The sequence below is a fragment of the Oratosquilla oratoria genome, chromosome 17, assembly GCF_046742065.1.
Source record: "Oratosquilla oratoria isolate Oo_2021 chromosome 17, ASM4674206v1, whole genome shotgun sequence".
NCBI classification, from domain to species: domain Eukaryota; kingdom Metazoa; phylum Arthropoda; class Malacostraca; order Stomatopoda; family Squillidae; genus Oratosquilla; species Oratosquilla oratoria.
Window position 1 is genome coordinate 32,141,002 of NC_134793.1, and position 26,507 is coordinate 32,167,508.

Below are 26,507 nucleotides of genomic sequence, written 5' to 3' on the forward strand. Positions count from 1 at the left end.
GTAAATGTTTTTTAAGTTTTCACCAACAACGTTTACTACATTTACGCATTTGGTAATAAATAATTAATAACATTACAACTAATTACATTCACGTTTATCAACCTTATATTTATAACAAACCGCGTACAATGGTATTTTCGTGTAGTCAAATAACTACATTTTGTGTAAATGTTCTGCAGAACACTCATGTTAAAGTACGGTTACACTAGTCGACGAAAAGCTTGCAATTCATCCTTTAATAAGTGGTTACACGTAAGTCCAGCCTTACCTTGTAGAGAAATCCCCACCAATCACGTAAGAGGAACTACAGCTAGCCCCACCCTCTATCCAGAATGAAGAACTCTCATTGGCAGAGCCAATGCCTATGTCACCTTCTCAAATATTTTATCCCAAATAACATTGAATGACTCGCGATCTCTCTAAAATACCTCACATCCCAAAGCGCCTCACGTGGTCGTATCTTCTCTATTGGAGCATGGATAACTACAGTATTCCACTCCATCATGGCGAAACGTGTAGCTATCAACCAAATGGTAAAAAGTTTTCGCGCGTAAAGAAAATTACCAATGTTTACATACAGCAGTATTCATACGACTGTTTGATTATTGACACCAAATAAATTTCATAAATCTTATTTTCAATTTCAAGATAATTTACACTATCAAATAAATTATCTCTTATTACTGAATAGATTATATAGATATATATATATATATATATATATATATATATATATATATGTATGTATATATATATATATATATATATATATATTATATGTAGATATATATATATATATATATATAGAGTATATATAGATATATATATATATATATAGCAGAAACCAGAGTACTCTGAGGATGTCGTAATGGACGAAAACGTTTAGTGTACCGACTTTATTTTCCCTGTGGTTTCTGCAATACTATTCAGTCACGCGTTATTGTGATTATTTTTGCAATATATATATATATATATATATATATATATATACTGTATATATATCTATATATATATATTTATATATATATATATTTATATATAATATATCGTAAATATAAATACTCTTAGCATTGTCTTAAGTTTCTTTCCCTCTGATCTTTTCCGAGGTGTGGACTCCAACGGTATTGCGTTGAGCGTTCCTAGGCTCGGAATCCAACCCATCCGTTGGCTAATGTAACCATACCTTTAGTATGCACCTTGTATGCAGTGAGAGTTTAGTATTGCCGTTTGTTCTACGAGTTGGACTCGAAGGCCTTTTTGTTTACACACGTCGGCCAACGGAAGAAAAGATAGTTGAGCAATTTCCGTTAGAGGGTGCTGGGTTGCAGCCCAAACCTCTTCTGTCCTACTTTTGTTATATCCTTATCAACCTGAGTTTAGGATCATTCTCCAGTCAAAGAACAATACTGATCGCTTAATTCTTACTATCCCTCATTTCAGCTGTACTCCATAATTCTTTCTTTTACCATATTTTTGACTACACTTCTCTGGTACGGTACGATATGGTTCTCCAAAATTGAAGCGTTGGTTACTACTAACAAAATACTCTGTCGACGGCGGTGCTCTATTAGTACTGTAAATGGGAACGATTCAAATCCTTATAAAACCAGCATCTACTTAACTGGGACAAATCTACATGAAATATTTCCCACCGAAAAAGCCAGTACACATTAGAATTTATTCACGCATTGCTCCTTTCTGTGCCATCTAATGGGTATTATGTTTTGACAGCTGTTGCACACGATATAAATAAAATACGGAAATAAGACAAGCATAAAAAATCATATAAACACATACGATAGCAGAAAAGTGGCTAACCATTCATCCTGAAACACATACTGTATGTGATCACGTTTCTAATTTTCAGAGCGGCACCTTTATAAAGGTAATTGCTTATAATTATGTAATTTTTATCTCCTTATATAATGAAAAATGTAGACTTCAACGACAGGGCAAGATATTTAAAGTTGCAATTGTTTTGCACTCTTAATATTTAGATACATAGTACTGTAATGACTATCATTTATTTTATATTGTTTATTTGTTTTATCATTTGTCTGTTTGTTTATTATTTGCTTCTCATTCATATGACAATTTATTATTATTTACTATTTACCTGTTTGTTTTTTATTTAACTATACCTATGCATTTATTTATTTTATTTATTATTTACACTATTACAGTTTCTAATTATTCATTTATTTACCATTATTATTATTTTTTCGCATCCGACCTAGATATGGACCAAAAGGTCTGCCGGCATGCTCCGCCTTTGTAATCCTTCTGAGTGTGAATTGATATTGGTTTCCATCGGTTGTGCGGCGTCTGGTGGCGATATAAAATAACCTAATCAGCAAGTAAAACAGTAAAAAGTTCAACTTATTTTCAGTTACGTGCACAGACATTGCAAGGGGCAGGTGCTTTGAGTTGGAAATTGAGCACTTCACTCTTTTGTATTATTCGTATTTGGCAACTATCCAGTAGGGTGCAACACCATTTCCCACATTATAATTTCTGAATGGTAAGAAAATGGAAAAAAGCCTGTGAGAAATAATTTTTCATTCATTTTTATATATTTTTGTGAAGGGCACTTTTGGGGCACAGGGCAAAGGGGGCAGGTGCTCGGGCACCCCACCTCTGCACGAGCCTGCTTATTCCATCAGCTAAGAAATCATCTGTGGAGAAGTAGGAGGGTGAAAGCACCAACGACGAGGAGAAGGCATGGTTCCGGTCCGGATTTCCCTCCCGGTGATGTGGAGAGAACAGAGGTTAGGCGTTCATCTCCCATGGCCGTAACGTAGGGCATACATAGAAAATTAGGACGCCCACCTTCGTCCTTGGTAGGGTAAACTTAAAAAAAGTTCTTCGATGATCTTCCTTGAAAACACTACGCGTTACGAAAAGTTCTACAATTGCTGGGTGGATCGTGAAGCCTGCTTGAATCGGCCTGGGAGAATAATTGTTCTTATTTACTTATTTATTATATTAGCCTCGCTTTTGTTTTGGTGCATAAATGTGTGTAACGAATAATATTGTAAATTCGTGTTCATAATTGTTGGGTGGTGCGAAAGTTAAACAATCGCCATGATAACAGTTGCTCCCGAGATAAGTCGTAGATTGTCGCTTTGGTCTTCACCAACCGTCCGATTCATCACGCGCGACGTTGTTCGACTTAATCTACTGTCATCCAGGTTGATTTTCAACCCAAGTTGATTGTGATTTATGTAATCATCAACGCATACACCCAACCATTGTTTAGTTATAATTCAGTCGGAATGAAATAAAAGCCTGATTTTTTTTCTCTATTCCTTAGTCTAGGGACGAGTCGAGACTAGAATATAGAATTGATTTGCTCATTTTTTGTCTCTTTAAGTCCATAACATAGTGAACATATACCGGTAGTCTTCTTTCAGTTGAAATTTAACACAAGTGCTCGTGAATCCCCTCCGATCTTAGATTGGTTTTCCCAGTTGTCGAGGACGGAGTGGCGTTCTGGAAATTCCACATCTGGTAAAATGAGCTTTCACACTTAACAGGTGAACAGATCCCTCCTTTCATTAAATATGTAGGCCACGCGCGCGCGCACACACATGCGAATGAGGCTAGGTATGATTTTTTTTTTTTTTTGACAGAGACAGGATTCTAGCATTGTTCATAACTTGTATACTATACTTAGGTAATAACTTTGTAGTCGGACAGGTATAACAATTGGAGAATACGGGACAGGACGAACATTGCTCCCTTCCCTTACACTACAGGTAAATCCACATGCATACAAGCACACACACACAACATAGACGAAGAGACAAATAAAATAAAATGAGAGACCTTCAACCTTAGAATAAACATGACATTGTCGACCACGGACGTTTCGGTCCAATTCATATATACCGCTTAGTGATGTCTTATTTCAACTTATTTGGCATCACAAGGGAATTTATATATATATATATATATATATATATATATATATATATATATATATATATATATATATATATATATATATATATGTATATATATGGAAATTAGTTCCACCGCAAGGACTCGAATCTCTGCCTTAGCCACCGCTTTTGGTGAAGCAGAGACGATAGCCATTGAACCAACCAGACCCTACAAAAAGAACAACCTGGACTACGACCTGGTAGTTACCCAAGGGCACCAGGCTAACTCAGTCTCTATTTTAATTTCACTGAGTCTTTATTATGGCGAACCATCCTACAATAATAAAGACTTGGTGAAATTAGAATAGAGAATGAGCTTGCCTGGTTTCTTCGTTGGAACTTCCAGGTCGTAGTCCAGGTCGCTCCTTTTAAAGGGTCTGGCTGGCACAATGGCTATCATCTTTGCTTCATAATAAGCATTCGATAAGGCAAAGGTTCGAGTCCTTGCGGTGGAGCTTATTTCCATTTGTCACAATGACACACACACACACGTCGTTCAAGGTGGCACCGAAGTTCGGACTCTGGAGTTATCCAAGAATTTCGAGGATCACAACGACAAGGAAGTACCTGTGTTGTATTTATAGGGAGGGGGAAAGCTCGTGTAGTGGGAAGGTGATGAAAAAGGAGAAGGGGAGGGATTACTGAGGAAAATGGAAGGAAATGAGGAAGGGGAAGACCGGGTCCAGAGAGCCAGACGCCATGTAAACAAACGTCGTCTGGATGATAATGAAGACGAAGGGATTAGCAAAAATGTAAAGATTAGAAATATAGATAAGAGCAGCGCAATGGAAGGTGAAGATAACTATTTCCATGGATTTAAATGAGGGAGGAAATGACAACCTCCCCCGACTAGTAAATTTAGAGGAAAAACTAAAAGAAATGAATGAAAATTGGGAAGCTAAGTTTAACCAAATAAAGTTAATTACTCAAAGAGTTGATAAACTGGAAGAATTAGAGAAGGAGAATCAAAACCTAACTAAAGAAATAGTAGAATTAAAAAGACAGTTAAGAGAAGTAAAGGAAGAGAATGAGGAATTGAAAAGTAATAAAGAGTACATAGCAAAAGAGGTAAGTGGTTGGAAGAAAGTACAGGATAACAATAAAATTGAATTTAGAGGTATAATGAAACAGTAGATGAAAGAACAAACTGAAGACACAGTTATTAAAGTGATGAGGGAGAAGGAGAATATAGTAAGAGACTTAGTAGATAAAAAGAAATGTATAATTATATTAGGGATGGAAGAGAAGTATAATCTAAATAGGACTACAAGAATAAAGGAGGAAAAGGAAAAAGTAAATAATATATTAGAAGTAGTTCAAGAAGATGAACCAGAAATAGGGAAACAAATAGAAGAAATGTATAGGTTCGGGAAATACAATACAGATAAGACCATGCCAATTAAGGTTAAATTCAGGTCACAAACGACAGCAGAGAATATCTTAGCAAAAACAGGGAGACTAGCAGTCAGTGAGCAATACAAAAAAAAATATGGATAAAAAGAGAAATGAATAAAGAGGAAAGAGAAGATGAGAAGACAAAAATACTATAAGCTAAAGAAAAATACGAGAAAAGAACAGAGACAGAAAAAGATAGATTCTATTGGAGAGTAGTGAATATGAAAGTGAGGAAATGGTTCATAGCAGAGGAAAACAGAAGGGAAACGGACAACACAATGGAAGTAACAGAAAATTAAAAGTGTCTTACACAAATATAGATGGCTTAATAACAGGCTTGAACGAATTGAATGATTATCTGAAGAAAAAAAAAAACATAATGGGAATTGTTGAGACAAAATTGAAAGGTCCATTACCACCCAACAGTGTAGGACATGGTGCATATAATTACTGGATTAGAAACAGAGAGGTAAAGCAAGGGGGTGGAATTATGTTCCTGACTAAGAAGGATATAAATGTGAGGAATGTCACATATGGAAAGAATAGAGTAGAGATTATGATGGAAGTGGAGGACAGAGATGGGAAGAGCAGGAAGTTTGTAGTAAATTATGTGCCTCCTGAAACGGCCTCGTGGGAAGAGAGAGAACACAAAAGTATGTTAGAAGACCCAAGGATAACACTAAATAAGATAATGGAAGATGGGTGACTTTAATTGTAAAGAAATCTGCAGGGAAGAGACGACAGTAAAGAGTGGAGACGACCTATGGGGAAATATACTACTTGATATGATTATAGAACATTCAATGACGCAATTGATTCAAGAGAATACTAGGTATAGAAATGAGAAAGAACCATTGAAACTGGACCTAATAATCACATCAGAACCTGAAATTGTGAACAAGATTGAATATCAGACACCAATAAGTAAAAGTGACCACATATTGGTTGAACTGGAACTAAATGAAGAAAAAGACATGAAAAAAATGACCAATATAGAAAGGGAAGATTAATGTATGAAAAAACAAATTTTTATAAATTAAGAGAATTCTTTCAAAAAGCAGACTGGGAAAGAATACACAAGAAGGAAACAACAGTAGAAGAGAAATGGAATATTTTGACAAAAAAATTATAAAGGAGTTGAAAAGATGTCCCAAGACAAAAGCAAGAAAAAGAATATGTAAAGTGCTGGTACAACAAAAGATGTAGGAAGTTAAAAGACAAAAGAGATAAAGCTTGGATAAAATGGAAGAAAGACAAAAGACCTGAAAAATAGAAAATATATACTAGTTATAGAAATCAATATGTACAAGTGTGCAGAGAAGAAAAGAGAAAATATGAAAAAGATGTCATAGAAAAATGTAAAGATCAACCAAAACTATTTTACTGATATGTAAACAACAAACTGAAAAACAAACAAGAATTAGAAAAACTACGACAAGGAGGAGTTGAATACACAGAGGAAATAGAAATGGCAGAAATTATGAACAAGCATTTTAAATCAGTGTTTACAAGGGAGAACATGCAACCTAGAGATATAGAATGGGAGGAGAAAGTCTCCCCTATGAAAGAGATAGAAGTATCAAGGAATGAAATAATGAAACACTTGAGTAATCTTGATGTCAGAAAATCGCATGGACCAGATGAAATAGCAAACTGGATTTTAAGAGAATGCAGGCATGAACTAACAGACAAAATACATAGCCTAATAAACAGTTCATTGAAAGACAGAAAAGTTCCAAAACATTGGAAAAGAGCAAATATAGTACAAATATATAAAGGATGAAACAAAGAAAACCCTACTAACTATAGATTGGTCTCTCTAACAAGTACGATAGCAAAAATTTGTGAAAGAATTAGCACTGTATGGAGCAGAAACATGGAACATAAGAGAGGAAGAGAGAAAGAGCTTGAATGTGTTTGAGATGAGGTGTCTGAGAAGTATGATGGGGGTTACTGGGCTAGATAGAGTGAGAAATGAGGAGGTGAGGAGGAGAACAGGGGTGTAAAGGGAGCTGGGAGATAGGGTTGATGAAAGAGTATTAGGATGGTTTGGACACATGGAAAGAATGAGTGAAGAAAGACTAGTAAAGGAAGTATGGAAGGCAGATGTGGAGGGAGTGAACATGAGGGGACGTCCCAGGATGAGATGGATGGATGGGGTGAAGGGGGCTTTGGGGAAGAGGGGAATGTCTGTTGAGGAAGGACGGGAGAGGACAGAAGACAGGGGTGAATGGAGAATGGTTGTATATGGAAGATGTTGTGATGCATGAGGTGGAATGGACGGGGGGATGGGGGGTCAGGTAGTGTGTGTGAGCAAAATTTTGACGCAGCCTGAAGGGATTTCTCCCCGTCCTCTCCTTTATATGGGGGGACGGAGAGGGGGGGTCGCCGATTTAATGAAGCGGCCTTGCTGTGGATGTGCTGTGTCTTGCGACACTGCTTCTGACCCAGGGCAGTGGACAGGGTGCAGGGATGACCCGTCATCTAGGAGGTGCTGAGATGGGAGGGAGGGTGGAGGGATGTGGAGTGTTTTCGGGGATGGAATGGGTGGGAATGATTTTATGCCCTTTCCTTTTTGGCTACCTCCCTAGTAAGGGGGAAAAAGCCTTGGTATATGTATGTATATGTATGTATGTAGATGGGTAAGGCATCTGGAAAAAAACAATGTACTAAATCCAAGGCAATTTGGATTCAGACAAGGATGATCATGTGTCACAAACTTAATGTGTTTCTATTCAAGGCTAATAGATGTAATACAAGAAAGAGATGGATGGGCTGATTGTGCATTTCTAGACCTGAAAAAAGCTTTTGATAAGGTGCCACATAAGTTGCTTAAGAAATTAGAAACTGCAGGAGGAATACAGGAAAAACTGCTGAAGTGGATGGAAGACTTCTTGCATGAAAGAAAAATGAGAGTAGTGATAAGAGACAAACACTCTAATTGGGATGAAGTGATAAGTGGTGTTCCACAAGGAACAGTTCTGGCCCCAATAATGTTTGCTATATATATATTAATGATATGGATGAAGGAAATGAAAGTTATATGAGCTTCTTTGCGGATGATACAAAATTGTTGAAAAAAGTGAACACTGAAGAAGATTGTGAGTTGCTACAGAGTGATCTCAATAAAGTATGGGAATGGAGTAGGAAGTGTGAGATGGAATTCAATATCAAGAAGTGTTGTATAATGGAATTTGGAAGAAGCAAAAAAAGAATAGTGGAATCATATAAATTGGGAGAAGAAATAAAAGAAGTAGAAAATGAGAAAGACCTGGGAGTCATTATTATGAATAATATGTCACCTGAGAAACATATAAACAAGATTTTTGGAGAAACTTATAATTTCATAAGAACAATCAAAGTGGCATTTACATACCTGGATGAAGAAATGGTGAAGAAAATACTAGTCACTTTGATAAGACCAAGTTGGAATATGCAGCGGCGATGTGGTCACCAAGTATAAAAAAATGTATAACAAAACTTGAAAGAATACAAAGAGCAATTACAAAATTGGTACCACCACTCTCAGAACATATGAAGAGAGACTAACAAAACTTGAGCTACAGACATGAGAGCAAAGAAGAGAGAGAGGGACTTGATAACTATTTAAAGTATCATGAAAGGCAGAGAAACTATTGATAGAGAGGATCTAATAAAATGGGATAGTAGAAATACAAGAGGACATGGAAAGAAAATCAAGAAAGACAGTTATAGAAGAGATCTGAAAAAGAACAGCTTTCCCCACACAGTACTAGACATTTGGAACAAGTTAGATGAGAAAGTGGTGTGTGCAAAAACAATACACAAATTTAAAAACAGTCTAGATAAAATTAGATATGAAGACAGGACACCATGAACATAGCTCCCCTTCCCGTAAAATACAACTAGGTAAATACATAAATGCTACCTTGAATGTACACATAGAATAGAATAATCTTAACCAACACCAATCCTATTTTTTATAAATGTATTTCCTTGCATAAGGTTGCATGAAAATATTGATATCTAAATCTGTTGACAGTTATTGACTAAAATGTTATTAATTAAAAAAAAAAAAAAAAAAAAAAAAAAAAAAAAATCCCATCTATTCCAATAAATCTAAAAGGAGATGGGAATATAAAAACATGAATACAAAATAATTCAATCTGTACTTACTCCTCTGGGGTATGTGATTCTCCCCATGCCATTTTAGGTTGCCTGGCACCAGGCAGAGAGGTGACCTTATATCCTGAAGAGTCTGTGCGTGGACGGAAGGATGAACCAGATCCTGAGCGAGGTTTGTGGCGAACTTCCTGCTGTGTGGGTGTTGGCAGTGATTGGCGGGAAAAACGCTTGGATGGTGACCTGGTAAATTAATTAAAAAATAATTTGACAAAGCTGTAACCAAATAATAAACATTCAAATAAATTGTGTCCTTTTACTTTTACCAAAACGTGCATTCACCTACAGTAAACCTTCAATATTTACAGAGGTAAGTGGGTACAGACATCTGTAAATTTGCAAAAACCCATGTATTATTTGCTAGGCACCTCCAAAACCTCCCGCCTAATAAACATAGCGATGATTAAGGTCTTTGATAAAGTATTGGGCGTACATACAAATGATTAACAGTATGTTCTAAATTAATGCTAATCATGACAATTACATACAGTAATCCCTCTCATATCCTGGTTAACAGACATATTACCCAAATATGATATAATGACTGCTCTCCTTTCATTTTGTGCATTGAATACATGTGAAAAAACAAACTATAAGCTATAAACAAACATGTCAAATATCCTATATGGTACAGAATGCACAATTCACCAAACTGGTTCCCACCCTGGCACATAAACCATATGAAGAATGACTAAAAGCACTGGGTCTGCCAACTTTCAGAGATTAAAGAGAAAGAGGTGATATGATTACAGTATTCAGGTCACTAGAGAGGACAGATTGAATTGACATAAGAGATCTCTTGATTAAGGATGGGAGGGCTTTAAGTGGTCATGGGAACAAAATAGAAAGACCACATGTCTGTAGGATGTGAAGAAATAGTTTCTCATATAGATGCATAAATATTTGGAATAATTTCAGTGATATAGCCCAAGCTTGAACAATACATAATTCAAATCTAAATATGATAATTTGAAATAAAATATGCAGATTAAGTTGTAACTGTACATGAATTTAAGGCTAGGTATGATAAATTGGAATGTAAGAGATAGGACCCAATGAGTGTTCCTTTTTTTCTGTATACTACAATAAGTTAAATACAATTAGGTAAAGTACAAATGTGGCCAGAATGGGCTTTCTTTATGTGTGCATCCAACACACATCTCTATCGGCAGGAATATGAACAAGCAGTGGAAGGCGATTTGAGTCTCCAAATATGAGTGAGGTTGGATATGATGTAATCGAATGTGAGAGGTATTACTGTAGATACACACTTATCACTTAATACAAGTATTGTGAAATCACTACAAAATTTGAAAGATGTATACACTGGTTTGCAGCAATGGTGTGGCTACATAATTTGACTCCCACACACTTGAGTAAAACATCTACATAAAATCTCAATTAATTTTACTGAGAATGAAAAATAAATAAGTAAAATAGAATACAAACAAGCAGAAAAAAAAAAGGGCAAACTGAATATTCAGGGGTCTCCTCCACAGAGACTTCCCATTCCCCGCCAAAGAGAAGAACATCCTGCCATTCGTCATTCCCAAAGACTGAGAAGCAGATTGGCGCCAAACCCGGGAGTGACCTCTCCGAGTATTGTTTCCGCCAACCGGTGATCTCTCCTAGTGTTCGTGCTCATATGTGTGACCTTCCCCAGTTTCAACACGGTGACTTCTCCCCGTGCTTTTCACTTCATTTAAAATATGCTCCCTTTTCAATCTTAATCACATCAACTGAGGATGCAGAAAGATCTGCGAAACGTTTTGAAATTTAATTTGTTCTGCTTGTATTTTGTTTTTGCTGTATTCTTTGTACTCTTTTCTTGTATTTTGTTTACTGTGTGCTGTATTTTTGTGTTCATTATAACTTTTGTTTCCTATGAGTTTTGGAAATTTGATTTACTCCCTTTCCCCCTACCAGAAATCTACTTTTCGCAAGCTTGAGAGCTCACGGAAAAAGTTAATTAATAATTCTTTTGCTGTCGTTTTTAACAGAATATATATATATATGTATATATATATATATATATATATATATATATATATATATATATATATATGAATATATATATAATATATATATGCATAAATGTATATATATATATATATATATATATATATATATATATATATATAAAACCAGCCTAGACACTATATAAACTAAACTTTCTATTTTTTCAAATTCATGAAGTCCATCATAAACGCATAAGTCTTCTGTCAAGAAAGTGGAGGCTACACCAGGAGACACATAGCTGCAACTGAAGCCATCACTTTTACCTTATGCACTTGGACTGTTGGGGCAGGTAATAGTCACTGCTGGGAATTGGAGAGAAGTGCAAGACTTGAACCCACTAACAGGTAAATGTATGACCAACATGTTTCCAATTATGCCACTGGTGCTCAATGGATAAAATTGCCAAATTTCTCAAAGGGGGCTCATTGGGTTTCAATTTTAACTTTGAAAAACTTCTTTCACATGTACACTAAGAACAGAAAAAAATAATCCTAGGGAATATGACAATGTCTGGGACTGAACTTGACAGCTTGAGCATTTGAATGAACAGTAAGAGTTTAAATGGACCTTGTTTCCACAGTTCACACTGACATTCTACTTCAGCAACAGAAATTGTTCTTTATCAAAATCAAATGACCCAATTGGAATGCATATTCTTCTTTCAAAAGATTGGCTGGTAACAGAAAATTGTATTTTTCAACAAAGTGGTGAAGGTGCTGCAACCTCAAAAATATATCTTGGATGACTGTATTCACCAATGAAAAAATTTCTCATCTCAGCTTCATGTGATTTGTTAGCATCTTTTGTTGTTTCAGTTGCATCAAACATTTCCTTTTTCTTGTTGGCTTGTCCATGGCAATTCCCAAATCTTCACAGGTGCTTTTGGTATATCCAAAGATTTTGTTGACAATCAAAAAGTGTTTCAAGGTTTTCAATCTCAGATCACATTATTGAATATTCATACCTCTGGTTTAAATGCATGACTGAGCAACATTCAATCACAAAATCAGTTTGTTTTTTGCATTATGAATATACTTCTTTTATAGATATTTTATGTTCCATTCATCAAATTCTCACTTAGATTACAAATTTAATAATATCCAAATGAAATATGTCTAACTCTTCTGATAGTTTTAAGTATGTAAAGAGAAATTATAACCTGTTACAAATATCAGAGCTTATTATGAATGTTGTTCTTACAATATATGCAAAGCCTAGCTAATATTATTTTTAATATTCAATCAATCAACCAATCTATTGCCACTGTATCTTGCAGAAGGCTTGTGGCCTCCAGGTGGATCCACAAGTTACTCAGGGAAGATATACCACACTGTTATCAAGGGACTGTTAGAGTAAACCATTGTAGTATTTATCTCATTATACGAGGGAGAGTAAAAAAGTATCTGCACTTTAGCCCTAACATATCTTTATTATTGTCACAATGCGTTCTGCACATGCATGCTTATAGTTGGTACTGTTGTGGCCACATGATTTAAGTTTGAGCCTGATCATGCCATTTTGCATGTCAACATAACAGCTCCACTAGCATTATGCACCAAGGAAGAACAAAGAACAGTGACATGATTTCTCTGGTTGGAAAGTGTGTCAGGGGCTGAAATTCATTGGAGGCTTTTAGCACAATACAGTGACAGTGCACTATCATGTAGAAGTGTGTATGAGTGGATCAAGAAGTTTAAAAGTTGCTGGACAGATGTGACACATGAAGAGGAAGCAAGACATCCATCAACCTCCACCACTTTGTGCAGTCATAGTAATACTATGAATTACATTATTTTAGGAGAGAGAGAGAGAAAATGGGCTTCAAATCTTACCTTGAGGTTTTTACACTTCAGGCATCAATTTAATGGGCATAGATTGGTGAAATACACCCACTCCTCGTTTAACGACCTACTCAGTTAACGACAACTCGGAGTAACGACGGGCTTTATGACATTCGTTTAATGAATCTCCCGAAGTTACGACGTCGTGTACGATAATTAAGTTGGCTGAGGCAAATTTGTATGATGTTATAAATGAACTTGTACGGTGGATATTACCTGTGAGGTAAAGTGTTCTGAAGCTTAGGTCTACATTACCATCCTGCAAGCTGAAAAAACTACCTGGGGTACAGTATATACCGGTAGTGGTAAATTTTTAGTTTCGACCAAGGGCGCAATATAGCAATAGAAAATTAATTATTAATTTTGTAAATTATAATGTATCAACGTAATATGCAATTTTGTGAGCGGAAAAAAAAGGTGCTAAAACAAATTTCGTAAGTAACGAAGTCATGTCAGACGAATGGTACACCATGTTTGTTATGATAGATGCCGATGTCAAAGAAATGAAAGGATGATAAATTTGTCTAACCTAAACTAAACTAACCTAACCTGTGTTTGATAAATCATTACCTGCAAATTAAATGTCATCCGGCTCGTCCTCGTTGTCGTCGTCGTGAGAGACGTTGGCAGACGACAAGATGGTGTCCCGATCCTATGCTACCGACTTCGTTCATTAGCATATTTTCTTGTAGCATGGTATTTTCTACTTTCATTTCCGCCCACAAAATTGCATATTACGTTGATACATTTTAATTTACAAAATTAATAATTAATTTTCTATTGCTATATTGTGCCCATGGTCGAAACTAAAAAAATACCCCGGTATTCAATATGGAATGTCAGCATACGCGGATTTGGTCATATACGGTAATTTCAGGAACCTAACCACCGTAAATAAACAGTAAATAAAGCTTTAATGTACTGTATAAAAGAGGGAAAATACACGAAAATAAAGATACATGTATTGCTGGACATTGTACATACAGTACATGTACGTACAGGTAGTTCTCGATATATGCGACTTCGATATATGCGAATTCGCGTATATGCGATTCAAGAATTTGCACCACTTTTCGATATGTGCGGGGATATATTCGAAGATATGCGATTTGACCTAAAAAAAATAAATAAATAAAAATAGTCGCGGCCGATTATTTTTTTCAAAATACCTATTATATATTTGAAGTTGGTGCGCATAAAGCCGTGTGGTAACACTGGCTGCATCAGCTAGGTAGGGCTGGCATCACTGCGGGGTTATCACAACAACAACACCGGCAGCTGTACAGATGGCATTGTCTTAGGCATCCTTCCTGTTTCATAGGCCTAACCATTGTCTTTCTGCAGGTAATTAAGCTTTTTTGATACACAAATTAATTATTTTTTTCACAAACAAATTAATTTTTGATACTTATTACTGCCCCAATTAATTTCGTCAATTTTCACTCTCTGCAAGAATTATCGTTTATTCTCCCCACTGGATAAACTCTAAGCAGTAAGCCTGCCTGTGTATCTCCAGACCACATCAACAGTCAGTTTAAGCGTAGCAAGCAGTCTGAAATGTGAATTGTAAACAGACTGATTTTTCAAACAGCTGAAGAAAATACGCTTGGCGAAATAAGTGATGTTTACGGTAGCGTCTTTTCCCGAGGTTAATACTTACATGCTAAAATGTATGTAAACATATATGAGATGCAGTATGTAAGCCCTTTGCCAAAATAAAATATGTAAAAAATAAATAAATCAATAAAAAAATAAAAAATAAAAAATAAATCAATCCGAGTTGAGAACGTATCCCCCTTTTTCCCATAGGTTCAATAGTTCGATATATGCGAATTCGTTATATGCGGGGGGGGGTCCGCGGAACGGAACCCCTGCATATAACGAGAACTACCTGTATATGTATACACTTTCGCTTAACGACCAATTCGGTTTAACGACGGCGCGCCGGTCCCAATTGTCGTCGTTAAACGAGGAGTGGTTGTACAATTCTTCTAAGATCTTAGTTTCAGAGAATGGTACAGAATTTAATAACAATATCTTGGAAGAATTATGTATCTTGTTTCTTGATGATTGCTAGAGCATAGTCTATTACCCACTTGTATTGTATGTTAGGAATAAGTCCAGAATATTCTCTCCCCTCATAGTGTCAGTAATAATTTGTTTTAGGAAATTGTCTTGTATCACATTTAAAAGAATCAGTGCTTCCTGATCTCCTACTCAATCTTCCCAATGTTTTCATATTTAAAGATCTCCCATGATCACAAAATTTTTGTACTGGGGTGTTCTGCAAATTTGTTGAAACAGGGGTTCAGTCTTTTCTATGCTAAAGTTAGGAGGTCTGTATAGCACTCTGATAATAAGTTCTCCTTCCTGCTTATAATCTACACCCAAATAGATTTTGTGCTTTCCTCTTCCTTAACTGAATTGTTGATAATACATTTGGCTATGTTTCTGGTGAAAAGTGCTACCCCTCCCCCTCTTGCCTACCCTATCTTTGTAAATTAGTCTATATCTTTCTATCTCAATTTCTGGAAGGAAATGTTTACCTGCTATATTGATCCAGGATTCAGTAATAGCTACAATATCAAATCTCTCTATGCTTGCTTTATCTTATTGACAAAAACAACATTGGTGACCTTAGTGTTACCCATGGATGCTTTGCAATGACATTGATCAACAACTCTCGAATACCCAATCCATGAAAGATAGTGAAGGTGAGGAGCCTATCTCAAGAGGCACGTAGCTCTTGCCAAAGCTTGTACTTTTGGCCTGTGTGCTTAGACTGTTGGGGCAGAGAATAATCACTGCTGGGATTTAGAGTTGATGAAAAATCTTGGAACAGGTTCACACACCTACCTTACTCTTGAATTAACAGGAAAAAGCCAGATATGCTTTCTCCAAACTTTATAGTACTCTGTCCCAGATCCCAGCCTAAGGATAACAAATGTTGTAGGGATCCAACAAATCTGCATAGGATCCCAGAGCACTCCACAATGGACTGAGAAGAATAACTTCTTAACACTACCATAAGTTGCAAGCAACCCCTGTTGAAACTTATGTCTGTATACTACAAGAACATAAAGCCCTAGGATCTGATCACTTGTTGTTGTTGTTGTCTTTCCCTAGACTTTCTGGTTGAGTAGTCCATCTCTGAGGAATGCCATGGCTGGAACAGGATTTTCCCACAAATCCTTTATGAGTATACATTGTGATGCTGGCATGTATGATTGTGTACAATGTAGTCTTCCATAATGTGTTAAGTATGGGGTGAAGTGTTACATCCTGCACAGTCATCTGTGATGCAGTCACTCAGCCTCTTCTGGTAACTTTGAAGGGGTGGATGGTGGCCACACAGCAGCCTGGCTAGGTGCATTCTGTCCTTTTGGGAGGGAGAAGATTTAGAAGGATGGGTATCAGGGGGTCTGGCATGCAGCAATGTATTGTCTCTCAGTTTGCTGATGGAGCAATGATCAACATGACTATGGATATGCTTCTGGAGGCAAGTGTCTGGTGGTTGTGGAGGAAGAGAAGAGAGTATTTGTGTGTGATATAGGCATCTGGGTGTTTTTTTTTTTATGTTTTTTGAAGAGTGTGGGCACTTTTGTGTAGTGTAGTGGATGGGGTGTATTTGTGGAGGCTGCAGAAAGTGTTTGTCATGTCAAGATGATCCTTGACTTTGAGGACTTTTGTTTCATGGTGTAAGTGGTCTGTAAGTGTTGTATTTGTTCAGCCTGTAATTGTCTTTAATGTTTTGTTCTGTATAACCTGTTGAGTGCTGAGGTGTGTCTTAGTGAGATCTGGGGCCCATGCAGGGCTTGCATAATTCATCACTGATTGTATATATTGTCTGTATACTGTAGCAGTATTTTCTTTGTTTTGTCTGAATGTTGTACCAGCAAAGGATCACTTGTTAACTTAGTGGACACAAGCCTATACTGCTCAGGCTTATGAAACTTCAGTATATGTGAACAAATCCACAGCAACAATAAATGGATGTTCATCTTGCCAGGCCCACTGGTGCTATGATAACTGTGCAATCCTGTCTATCCCCTTTCACCTTCAAGATAGAAATATCTAACAAAACTTCTAAATGGATTAAATTAAGAGATTTCTTTTTCATTCTTATTGGGATGGAGGTTTCTTCCACTTGAATAAAATCATGTGACATTAGTCAGGATAAAATCCTCAGTCTGAACTTACTTTTGCAAGAATAACCTGTTAACTCTGAACTGAAGAATGAATACTGAAGAATTCACAAAAGTTTTCCTTCTTTTACCTCACAAAAGTTCTTTCAACTCTTGCTCTCCTCTTCCCTTCCTCTACTGTCTGGTACTCGGTGCGACCACTGTATCGGAATTTGCTGCCAAGACTTAATATTGGCCTGATAAAAAATATAAAGGGAAAAATAAGGTCAATATTTACTTGGGATCTATATTTCATTAAAACAATACATGATCATAATAAACAAAAATATAAAAATGTATACAAGAAAAAAGATTAGTAAAAAAGGTGAAGAAGGCAAAGGTGGATGGAATGAAGTTGTGGGGGAAATCAAGGATGAGATGGATGTATGGGGTAAAAGGGCTTTGAGCAAGATGCTGTAATGATTATCATTTATTTCATATTATTTGTTTTTGTTTTGTTATCATTTGTCTGTTTGATTCTCATTAGTAGTTATATGTCAATTTATTATTATTTACTATTTACCTGTTTGTTTATTAGTTAACTATACCTATGCATTTATTTATGTATTTCATTTGTTATTTACATTACTATAGTTTTTATTTATTCATTTATTGTTATGATTTTTTTTTTTTTTTTTTTTTTAATATCTAACCTAGATGTGGACCAAAAGGTCTCCTGTTGGCATGCTCCACCTTTGTAATCCTTTGTAAGAAGGCAATGTCTGTTGAACAAGGATGGAGAAGGCAGGTGACAAGGGCGAGTGGCAAATGACTATATGGATGACAGTGTGATGCAGGGAAGGGAGGGGGCAGGAGATGGGGGAGTAGGGAGGGGTTATGTGTGAATGATATTTTGACACAGCCAAAAGGGATATCTTCCCATCTTCTCTATTTTCCACATAATGGGATGGAGAAGGGAGGCTGCTGATTAAATGAAGTGGCCTTATTGTATTTACCTAGTTGTATTTTACAGGAAGAGAGCTATGGTCATAGTGACCAGCTTTTGTATCTTTCAGCATCCAGTTTGATCTTAAATTCTTGCATAGTTTTTGCATTCACTGTTTCCTCATTCAGTTTGTTCCAGATATCTATCACTCTGTGTGGGAAGCTATTCTTTTTCAGATTTCTTCTGTAACTATCCTTTTTAAGTTTCTTTTCATGTCCTCTGGTTTTTCTCCTATTCCACTTTAGTAAGTCATCTCTATCAAGGACTTCCATCCCTTTCATAATTCTGTAGCAGGTTGACAGGTCTCCTCATTCTCTTCTTTGTTCCAGGGTTGGTAGTTTGAGTTTGCCCAATCTTTGTTTGTATTTCAATCTGGAAAGTATTGGTGCCATGTTTGTCATTGCTCTTTGAATTATTTCTAATTTATTTATGTTCTTTTTAGTACTAGGTGTCCATAGTGTCGCAGAGTACTCCAATTTTGGTCTTATTAATGTAACTAATATTTTCTTTACCATTTTTTCATCCATGTAGTCAAAGGCCGCTTTCACTGATCTTAATAAGTTAAAAGTTTCTCTGTGTCATTGGTGATAGTTACTCCTAGGTCCCTTTACGAGTTGACTTTTTTATTTTCCTTTGTACCAATTTCATATTGTCCCGATATTCTATTTTTGCTTTTTCTGAATTCCATTATACTACATTTCTTGATGTTGAAATTCACTTTACACTTTTGACTCCATTTCCAGACTGTCCAGGTCTTCTTGTAGTGATTTGCAATCTTCCTCTGTACTTACTCTCTTTAGTAGTTTTGTACATTCTGCAAAGAAGTTCAAATAACATTGCACACCTTCTTCCATGTCATTTATATATATGGCAAACATTATTGGAGCCAATTTGAGTTCTTATCTCTGAGTACCACTCTCATTTTTCTCCCATTCAAGAAATTTTTCATCCATTCCAATAACCTTCCTTGTATTCCACCTATTATTTCAATTTCTCTTAGTAGCTTTTTGTGTGGTACTTTGTCAAAAGCATTTTGTAAATCTAAGAAGGCACAATCTGCCCATCCATTCCTTTCTTGTATTATTTCTATTAGTCTTGCTGCATTACCCAGGGCAGTGGGTGGGAGATAGAGATGACCCTTCATCCACAAGGAGCTCAGATGAAAGAGAAGAAAGGGTGATGGATGGGAATGGAATAGTTCGAGTTAGAAATGGATGGGAGTGGGTACATGTATTTCAATTTGGTTACCTCCCTGGTAAGGGGGGAAAAGCCCTTGGTATATAGATACAACACATGTTCATACTTAATAATAATAATAATAAAAAAAAAAAAAAAAAAAAACCAAAGGTAAATAAAAAAAAATATAGGAACACACTGTACAAATATGAAATATAGATTTGTGTTAACAAGTAACATTATAGAAAAAAGTCTTATATGGATACACATATGTGATTACAATATTTATAATGGCTCAAGGCAATTCATTAAGAAGGCATGATCCATGCAAAATCATGAAATATAGTGCATTTCTTTTTTTCTTAAGCTATTACTTACCTTCTGGATGGGGGGCGAGGAGTGTGAAGACGAAAGAAGGTGTGATGCTCAACACAAGACTTCCATAAACACTTACATGCTCTATATGACCCCAGGTTGAAGCCTAGAACACTATCATAGTTTTCAGACTGCAAAAGAAATCATATCCCTTTGTTAAGCCTTAAATTCTACTTTTGAACTATATTACTATTTCTTATCCTGCAGGAGCATGCACTACAACTTATAAATTTGTCCCTTTACTCTTAACTTCAATTTCATAAATAGCTTATTTTAATACTACTATAGATGTGGGCACCGTTAACCAAAAAATTAACTTTATTAGTCATTAATCCATTAACCAAAAAGATAACTTCGTTAATCGTTACTCTGTTAACTCAAGAAGAATGTAACAGAAGTTACCATTAATCCATTAATCTGTCATGCCACTGGCAGTAGCTGTGATGCAAAAACTCCCCAACAGTTTGTTTGCTTGTTTTCTTGGGAGATGAGGGTGAAAATGAGCTCAATGAAGTGCAGCTAATCAAATCTAAGGAAGCCTAAGCCTAACTTTCCCATGAAAAGACCCTGCCTTCACCCCTCTTCATACTGCACTAACTTAGCAGTGTAGGTTCTCTTCATGTACTGTTTGAGATTATTCAGACTTGGCATGTGCCTCTTAATTAGAACAGACTTAGGTAGGCACAACTTGCAGCTGAAAATTAACTTCTCTTCCTTCACTTAAGAAGGAAGTAGTCATCCAATTGGGTTTCAAACCTCTCGTTTTGCTGAGGTCAAGTAATACTGACATTTTTGATGCACTCAAATTCTTGAGTGATATGATGAATGTCAATAGGGGAGATGTATCATATATATACAATACAACACTGTCTCAAGGCCCACAGTTTCAAAGCACAACTCGGCCACTGGGTCCAGAACAGAACATCGTTTTGTGCAAGACGAAGTACCAATCAGATTCTATTTTATATAAAATGTTATGCCTTATGATGTCTTAACTCTTAACCAATCACAGGAGGTGATACTGTTTAAGGCTGATTTTACCCGGATCTATAATGACCCCTTATGAACTAAATATAACCAGAGTCTAGATATTATTGAGTTTGTAAGTAGGCCTGATTATCTGACTGAAAATTGGTACATTTTCAGTTTTACAGAGTAAAATTCTACAAAACTTACATAAAAAGTTCTTAAGGCATTATAAATGTTTTCTAACCTAAACTATGCTCAGTAGTTGTGGGATTTTTATACCTGTGATACATCACGTTAATGCATTGTGAATCTGTGCACAGAGAAAAAGGTAAAGTGCATGTATGTATTTTTTTGTATAATCAGTATTTTATTAGTAAGCTAATATAACAGCTGACCATTTTAAACTTTTCCTTTTTATTTATTCTATTTGAAGTATACTATTATCTGTTGAGCTCTAAAACATGTTAAATTGTGTAAAAATATGTTTTACAAGGCTTGCTAACATGCAAAAATGGCTGAAATTGAGATATTACTGGACTATAAAAGATAAAAAGTAATTAAAAACCATATTGATGTTAATCCTTCATTTTTTGTTTGAATTTTAAGTGTATAAAGATCTCCAATGAATATCAGTTAGAATGAATGTGTTTGCTAATTTAACCATTGCCTAGCTATTACCTGGGTGGAAACAGACAAATTAATTGCATTTCTTTGTTTTGATTTTAAATATGTCACTTGAGTAACAAAATAAATCAGATAAGGAACTGGTCTCTATCAGGTACAACCTCAGCAACCCCAGTATCAGTCAGACAGAAAACAAAATTATCTAAGCAGAAAAACAAAATCTGTGATATACCCTAGGAATAGAGACAGTGAAGAACTTGTATTTTTTTTTTCTCTGAAGTTTTTGGAGAAGGAAAGTGAGCATATATGTGCACAAACACAAACTGCAATAAAATAACCATGCAGTCAGGCAAAACTCCCACCAGGCCCATATTAGCAAAGCTACCGTATGTCAGACATAGTTTATATACTGTTGGTGAGTTTATGTCAGCAAAAAGGAAACATGTCATGTGCTCCAAAAGAGATATCTTTATATTCTTTTTGTTTATTCATTTTCTGTGATCATCTCATCAAAGCACAGATTGTTTTTTCACTATAAAATAATACATTTTTATTTTGTTGGAAAGCATTACAATGACTTATTCAATTATAATGTCATATTCTTTTAAGAATCTGTACTAAAAATCTGAAAATAAGGGAAAGTTTGCATATGAAGATAACAGACTATCAACAGAATTTGCCAATTTAATGGAAGTTAATTTGTTCATTACTGATTTTCAAAATTAACTTCAAAGTTAATCCATTACTGAAATTTTTAACTTGGTTACTTAGTGATTAATGGATTAATGGACTAGTGCCCAGCTCTGCTACTATAATAGAACTAAAAGTAAATGGTATTACTAAAATTAATTAATCTATATCTATTACATAAGATTTATTCATGGTTTCAAATCAAACAAAATTCTTAATTAAGATTTATCATATATCAGATATATGCTTTTTGATTTGTAGCCTCATGTAACCAGTACACATATACTTCAACATGTGCTGCGGAACAGCATATGTCCCTGAACAGCAGGTTTCATGCATTTTCTAATTAGGAAAAGAAACCAGAGAAATATAACCACAAAGGAAAGGTGGACCAGGCAGACAAAATTGAAAAATATCACACAGGGAACAGTGTCAGTTTTAAACATATTTGATAGATTTGATCAAATTGGGCCCAGTGCCTCAAGGGGGCTCCGTGTGGAAGTGTTTGAGCCTAGGCCTTGACCAGAGAACACTGTAAGAAAATAATAACAATGGAGACCTTATAAACTGAGGGATTTGTCAATGAGCTCTCAAAGTTATTGTCTCAGTGAAATACTTTTAGAAAATATTAATGATTAAACTAGTGTTATTGTTTTAACCTGTATTAGAAAATTTAAAACTTTCAAATTGTCTTTCAATATTTAGTATATAATGCATTTAATGTTTTCTGGCTAAAACTGGCATACTACACAAAAATAAAACATCAATTTTGAGCTTTAGTAGTGTAGAGTTCCAACTATTTATTTTCTAATTGGGTCCCGCAAATCTTAGCACTAGCACTGACTGGGAAGATATAAAAAATAAGTTGAATAAGGTTGAAAAAATGGATTTTCAAGTGTCTGTAGATTTGACTGATAAGAATAACTTGCCCAAAGATCCAATGATTGGAAACCTGTGGGCCCCATAGTAATTAGTACAAGCTCTCATATATTTTCATATTTCTCTCTCCAACAAGAAACACCAGACCTCTGTGTGTATGAGTTATATCAATGTGGGTCAATTTCTATGATATTAGTCTTAGGATGAGGACGAGAAGGATGAGGAAGAGGACATGAGCGAAGAGGTGGGTTGCAATCACTGGTTAAGCTCTCCTTATATGAAAAATGTGTGTGTTAAGGGTGGGAAATCAAAGTTGATAGTGATCCTTTGCCCAGTCTGGGGACCAAGTATCAACCAACCAGGATTGCACCCCTACATGGAGGTGAAGGTATTGATATGTTTTGAAAATGGGCAACATGGAAATAATTCTCTTTGAAGCCCATCTCACAGAACCAATATTGATAGGTACTGCATATCCTTGTGTGACAGTGTATATATATCACTGGTGAGATATGTAGTAATACATTTGTAAATCACAACTAACATCACAGTCAGACGAAAGAAATGAGTAAGCGAAACTATATATGATACAGACCAAATACTGAAGAGGATTGCAGTTAGCAATTGAAATACATAGTTTCACTTACTCAACTCTTTCTTTTCTCTTTCTTTTGTCTGGTCTGACTATGGTGTTAGTTGTGGTACATATATCTATATAAATACATATATATATATATATATATATATATATATATTATATATATATATATAATATATATATATATATATATATATACAATACACACGCATATATAGTGTCTGAGAAATATGATGGGGGTTACTAGGCTGGATAGAGTGAGAAATGAGGAGGTGAGGAGGAGAACAGGGGTGGAAAGGGAGTTGGGAGATAGGGTTGATGAAAGAGTATTGGGATGGTTTGGACACATGGAAAGAATGAGTGAAGAAAGACTAGTAAAGGAGGTATGGAAGGCAGATGTGGAGGGAGTGAACATGAGAGGACATCCTAGGATGAGATGGATGGATGGGGTGAAGGGGGCTTTGGGGAAGAGGGGAATGTCTGTTGAGGAAGGATGGGAGAGGACAGAAGACAGGGGTGAATGGAGAATGGTTGTACAGTATATGGAAGATGTTGTGATGCATGAGGTGGAATGGACGGGGGGATGGGGGGTGAGGTAATGTGTGTGAGCAAAATTTTGACGCAGCCCGAAGGGATTTCTCCCCGTCCTCTCCTTTATATGGGGGGACGGAGAGGGGGGGGGGGTCGCCGATTTAATGAAGCGGCCTTGCTGTGGATGTGCTGTGTCTTGCGACACTGCTTCTGACCCAGGGCAGTGGACAAGGTGCAGGGATGACCCGTCATCTAGGAGGTGCTAAGATGGGAGGGAGGGTGGAGGGGTGTGGAGTGTATTCAGGGATGGAATGGGTGGGAATGATTTTATGCCTTTTCCTTTTTGGCTACCTCCCTGGTAAGGGGGAAAAAGCCTTGGTATATGTATGTATGTATGTATGTATATATATATATATATATATATATATATATATATATATATATATATATATATATATATATATATATATATATATATATATATATATATATATATATATATATATATATATATATATATATGAGGGATTGAGGAGGAAGTTAGTGACAGACTTTGGGAAAGTGTGTGAAAGAAGGAAGTTGAAGATAAATGTGGGTAAAAGTAAGGTGATGAGATGTACAAGGGGTGAAAGTGGCAGCAGACTGAAAGTGAGTATTAAGGGAGAGAGACTGGAGGAAGTGGATAGTTTTAGATACTTGGGTGTGAATGTGGCAGGAAAGGGAGGAGTGAAGGTGGAGGTAGAATGTAGATTGAGAGAAGCGAGTAAATGCCTTGGTGGATTAAAAAGTGTAAAGAGAAATAGACATTTGGGAATGGATGCTATGAGGGGATTGTATGAAGTAGTGATTGTGCCGACAGCACTGTATGGGGCAGAAACATGGAACATAAGAGAGGAAGAGAGAAGGAGTTTGAATGTGTTTGAGATGAGGTGTCTGAGAAGTATGATAGGGGTTACTAGGCTGGATAGAGTAAGAAATGAGGAGGTGAGGAGGAGAATGGGGGTGAAAAGGGAGTTGGGAGATAGGGTATTTTTCAGTGTCAACTGCATTTGAATTCATGAAATAACCAATGAAAAGGTAGTTTGCTCTAAACATTTACAATGTGGTTAAAGAAAAAGTTTTTGATTAATTGGTGTTTGATCTTTAATAGACTACTTTGCAAATGTTATTTTTTGAGATATTACTATGGTTCTCAATAAATAATCATCTGTATTCATATCAACGTATCCATAGAACATTTTAAAGACTAATCAAATCACTCTCCATTCTATGTTTGGATAAACTAAATAGATTAAGTTCACTTAGACACTCTTCATAGAGTTTATTCCCTCATACAGTGAAGGTTTCTGATTGAGTTCTTTGGGTTTCATGCAAAGCACATGTATTTACCTAATTGTAGTACAGATTGACCTCTCATTAACGGACTACAAGTGGGGTAACGGTGTCCGTTGATGGGAATAATCCGTTGATTTGGAGTGGTTTTTGGGTGGTATAGTGATTGCTGTATATGGGAAAAGAACAATGCTTGTTGGTTCGTGTTTCCTATTGTTTAATTTTCTAACATACCTAGACTCAAATTCATGTACAGTTCCAACTTAATCTATATCCTTGATTTCCAATGTGAGCATCGTGTGGGTTGAAATTTGGTGTCCTACTTTTCTTCTTTCAATGAACATGTATTAAGACTGTGGATCTTGTCCGCTAGTTGTTCTCTACATTCTTTAAGTATCCATTTTGAGATCTTGTTAGTTCCTGAAGCTTTTGTCACATCCAATTATCCTCAGGAACTGAACACTTCCCTCACTTCCAACTTAATCAATATCTTTGATTTCTAATTATCATATTTATATTTGAATTCATGTATTGTTTGAGCCTGGGATACATCACCTTCTAAGCTATTTCACATATCTATACATCTATATGGAAAACTGTATTTCTTCACATCTTTTCAACATGTGGTCTTTCTTAATTTCCTTCCATGACCTCTTAAAGTCATCCCATCTTAAATCAGGAGATGTCTTCTATCAATGCAATCTATCTTCTTTAGTGACCTGAATACTGTAATCATGTCACCTCTTTCTCTTCAATCTTTCAAAATTGGCAGACCCAGTACTTAGTCTTTCCTCATATGGTTTATCTGCTAGGCTGGGGACCAGTTTGTTTGCTGCCCTTTGT

The 26,507-nt window shown here is 35.9% G+C and overlaps 1 protein-coding gene across 5 annotated transcripts in view; it reads right to left on the minus strand.

The window, feature by feature from the left end:
- LOC143034595 (tyrosine-protein phosphatase non-receptor type 4-like) overlaps positions 1-26,507 on the minus strand; it is a 279,323-nt gene that overhangs the window by 100,778 nt on the left and 152,038 nt on the right. For all 5 annotated transcript variants that reach the window (XM_076200888.1, XM_076200887.1, XM_076200885.1 and 2 more), the window contains 3 exons: positions 20,045-20,172; positions 17,637-17,741; positions 9,495-9,683 (listed from right to left, as the gene is read on the minus strand). In XM_076200888.1, coding sequence (XP_076057003.1) covers positions 9,495-9,683; positions 17,637-17,741; positions 20,045-20,172 — 422 coding nt within the window. The remainder of the gene's footprint in view (positions 1-9,494; positions 9,684-17,636; positions 17,742-20,044; positions 20,173-26,507) is intronic.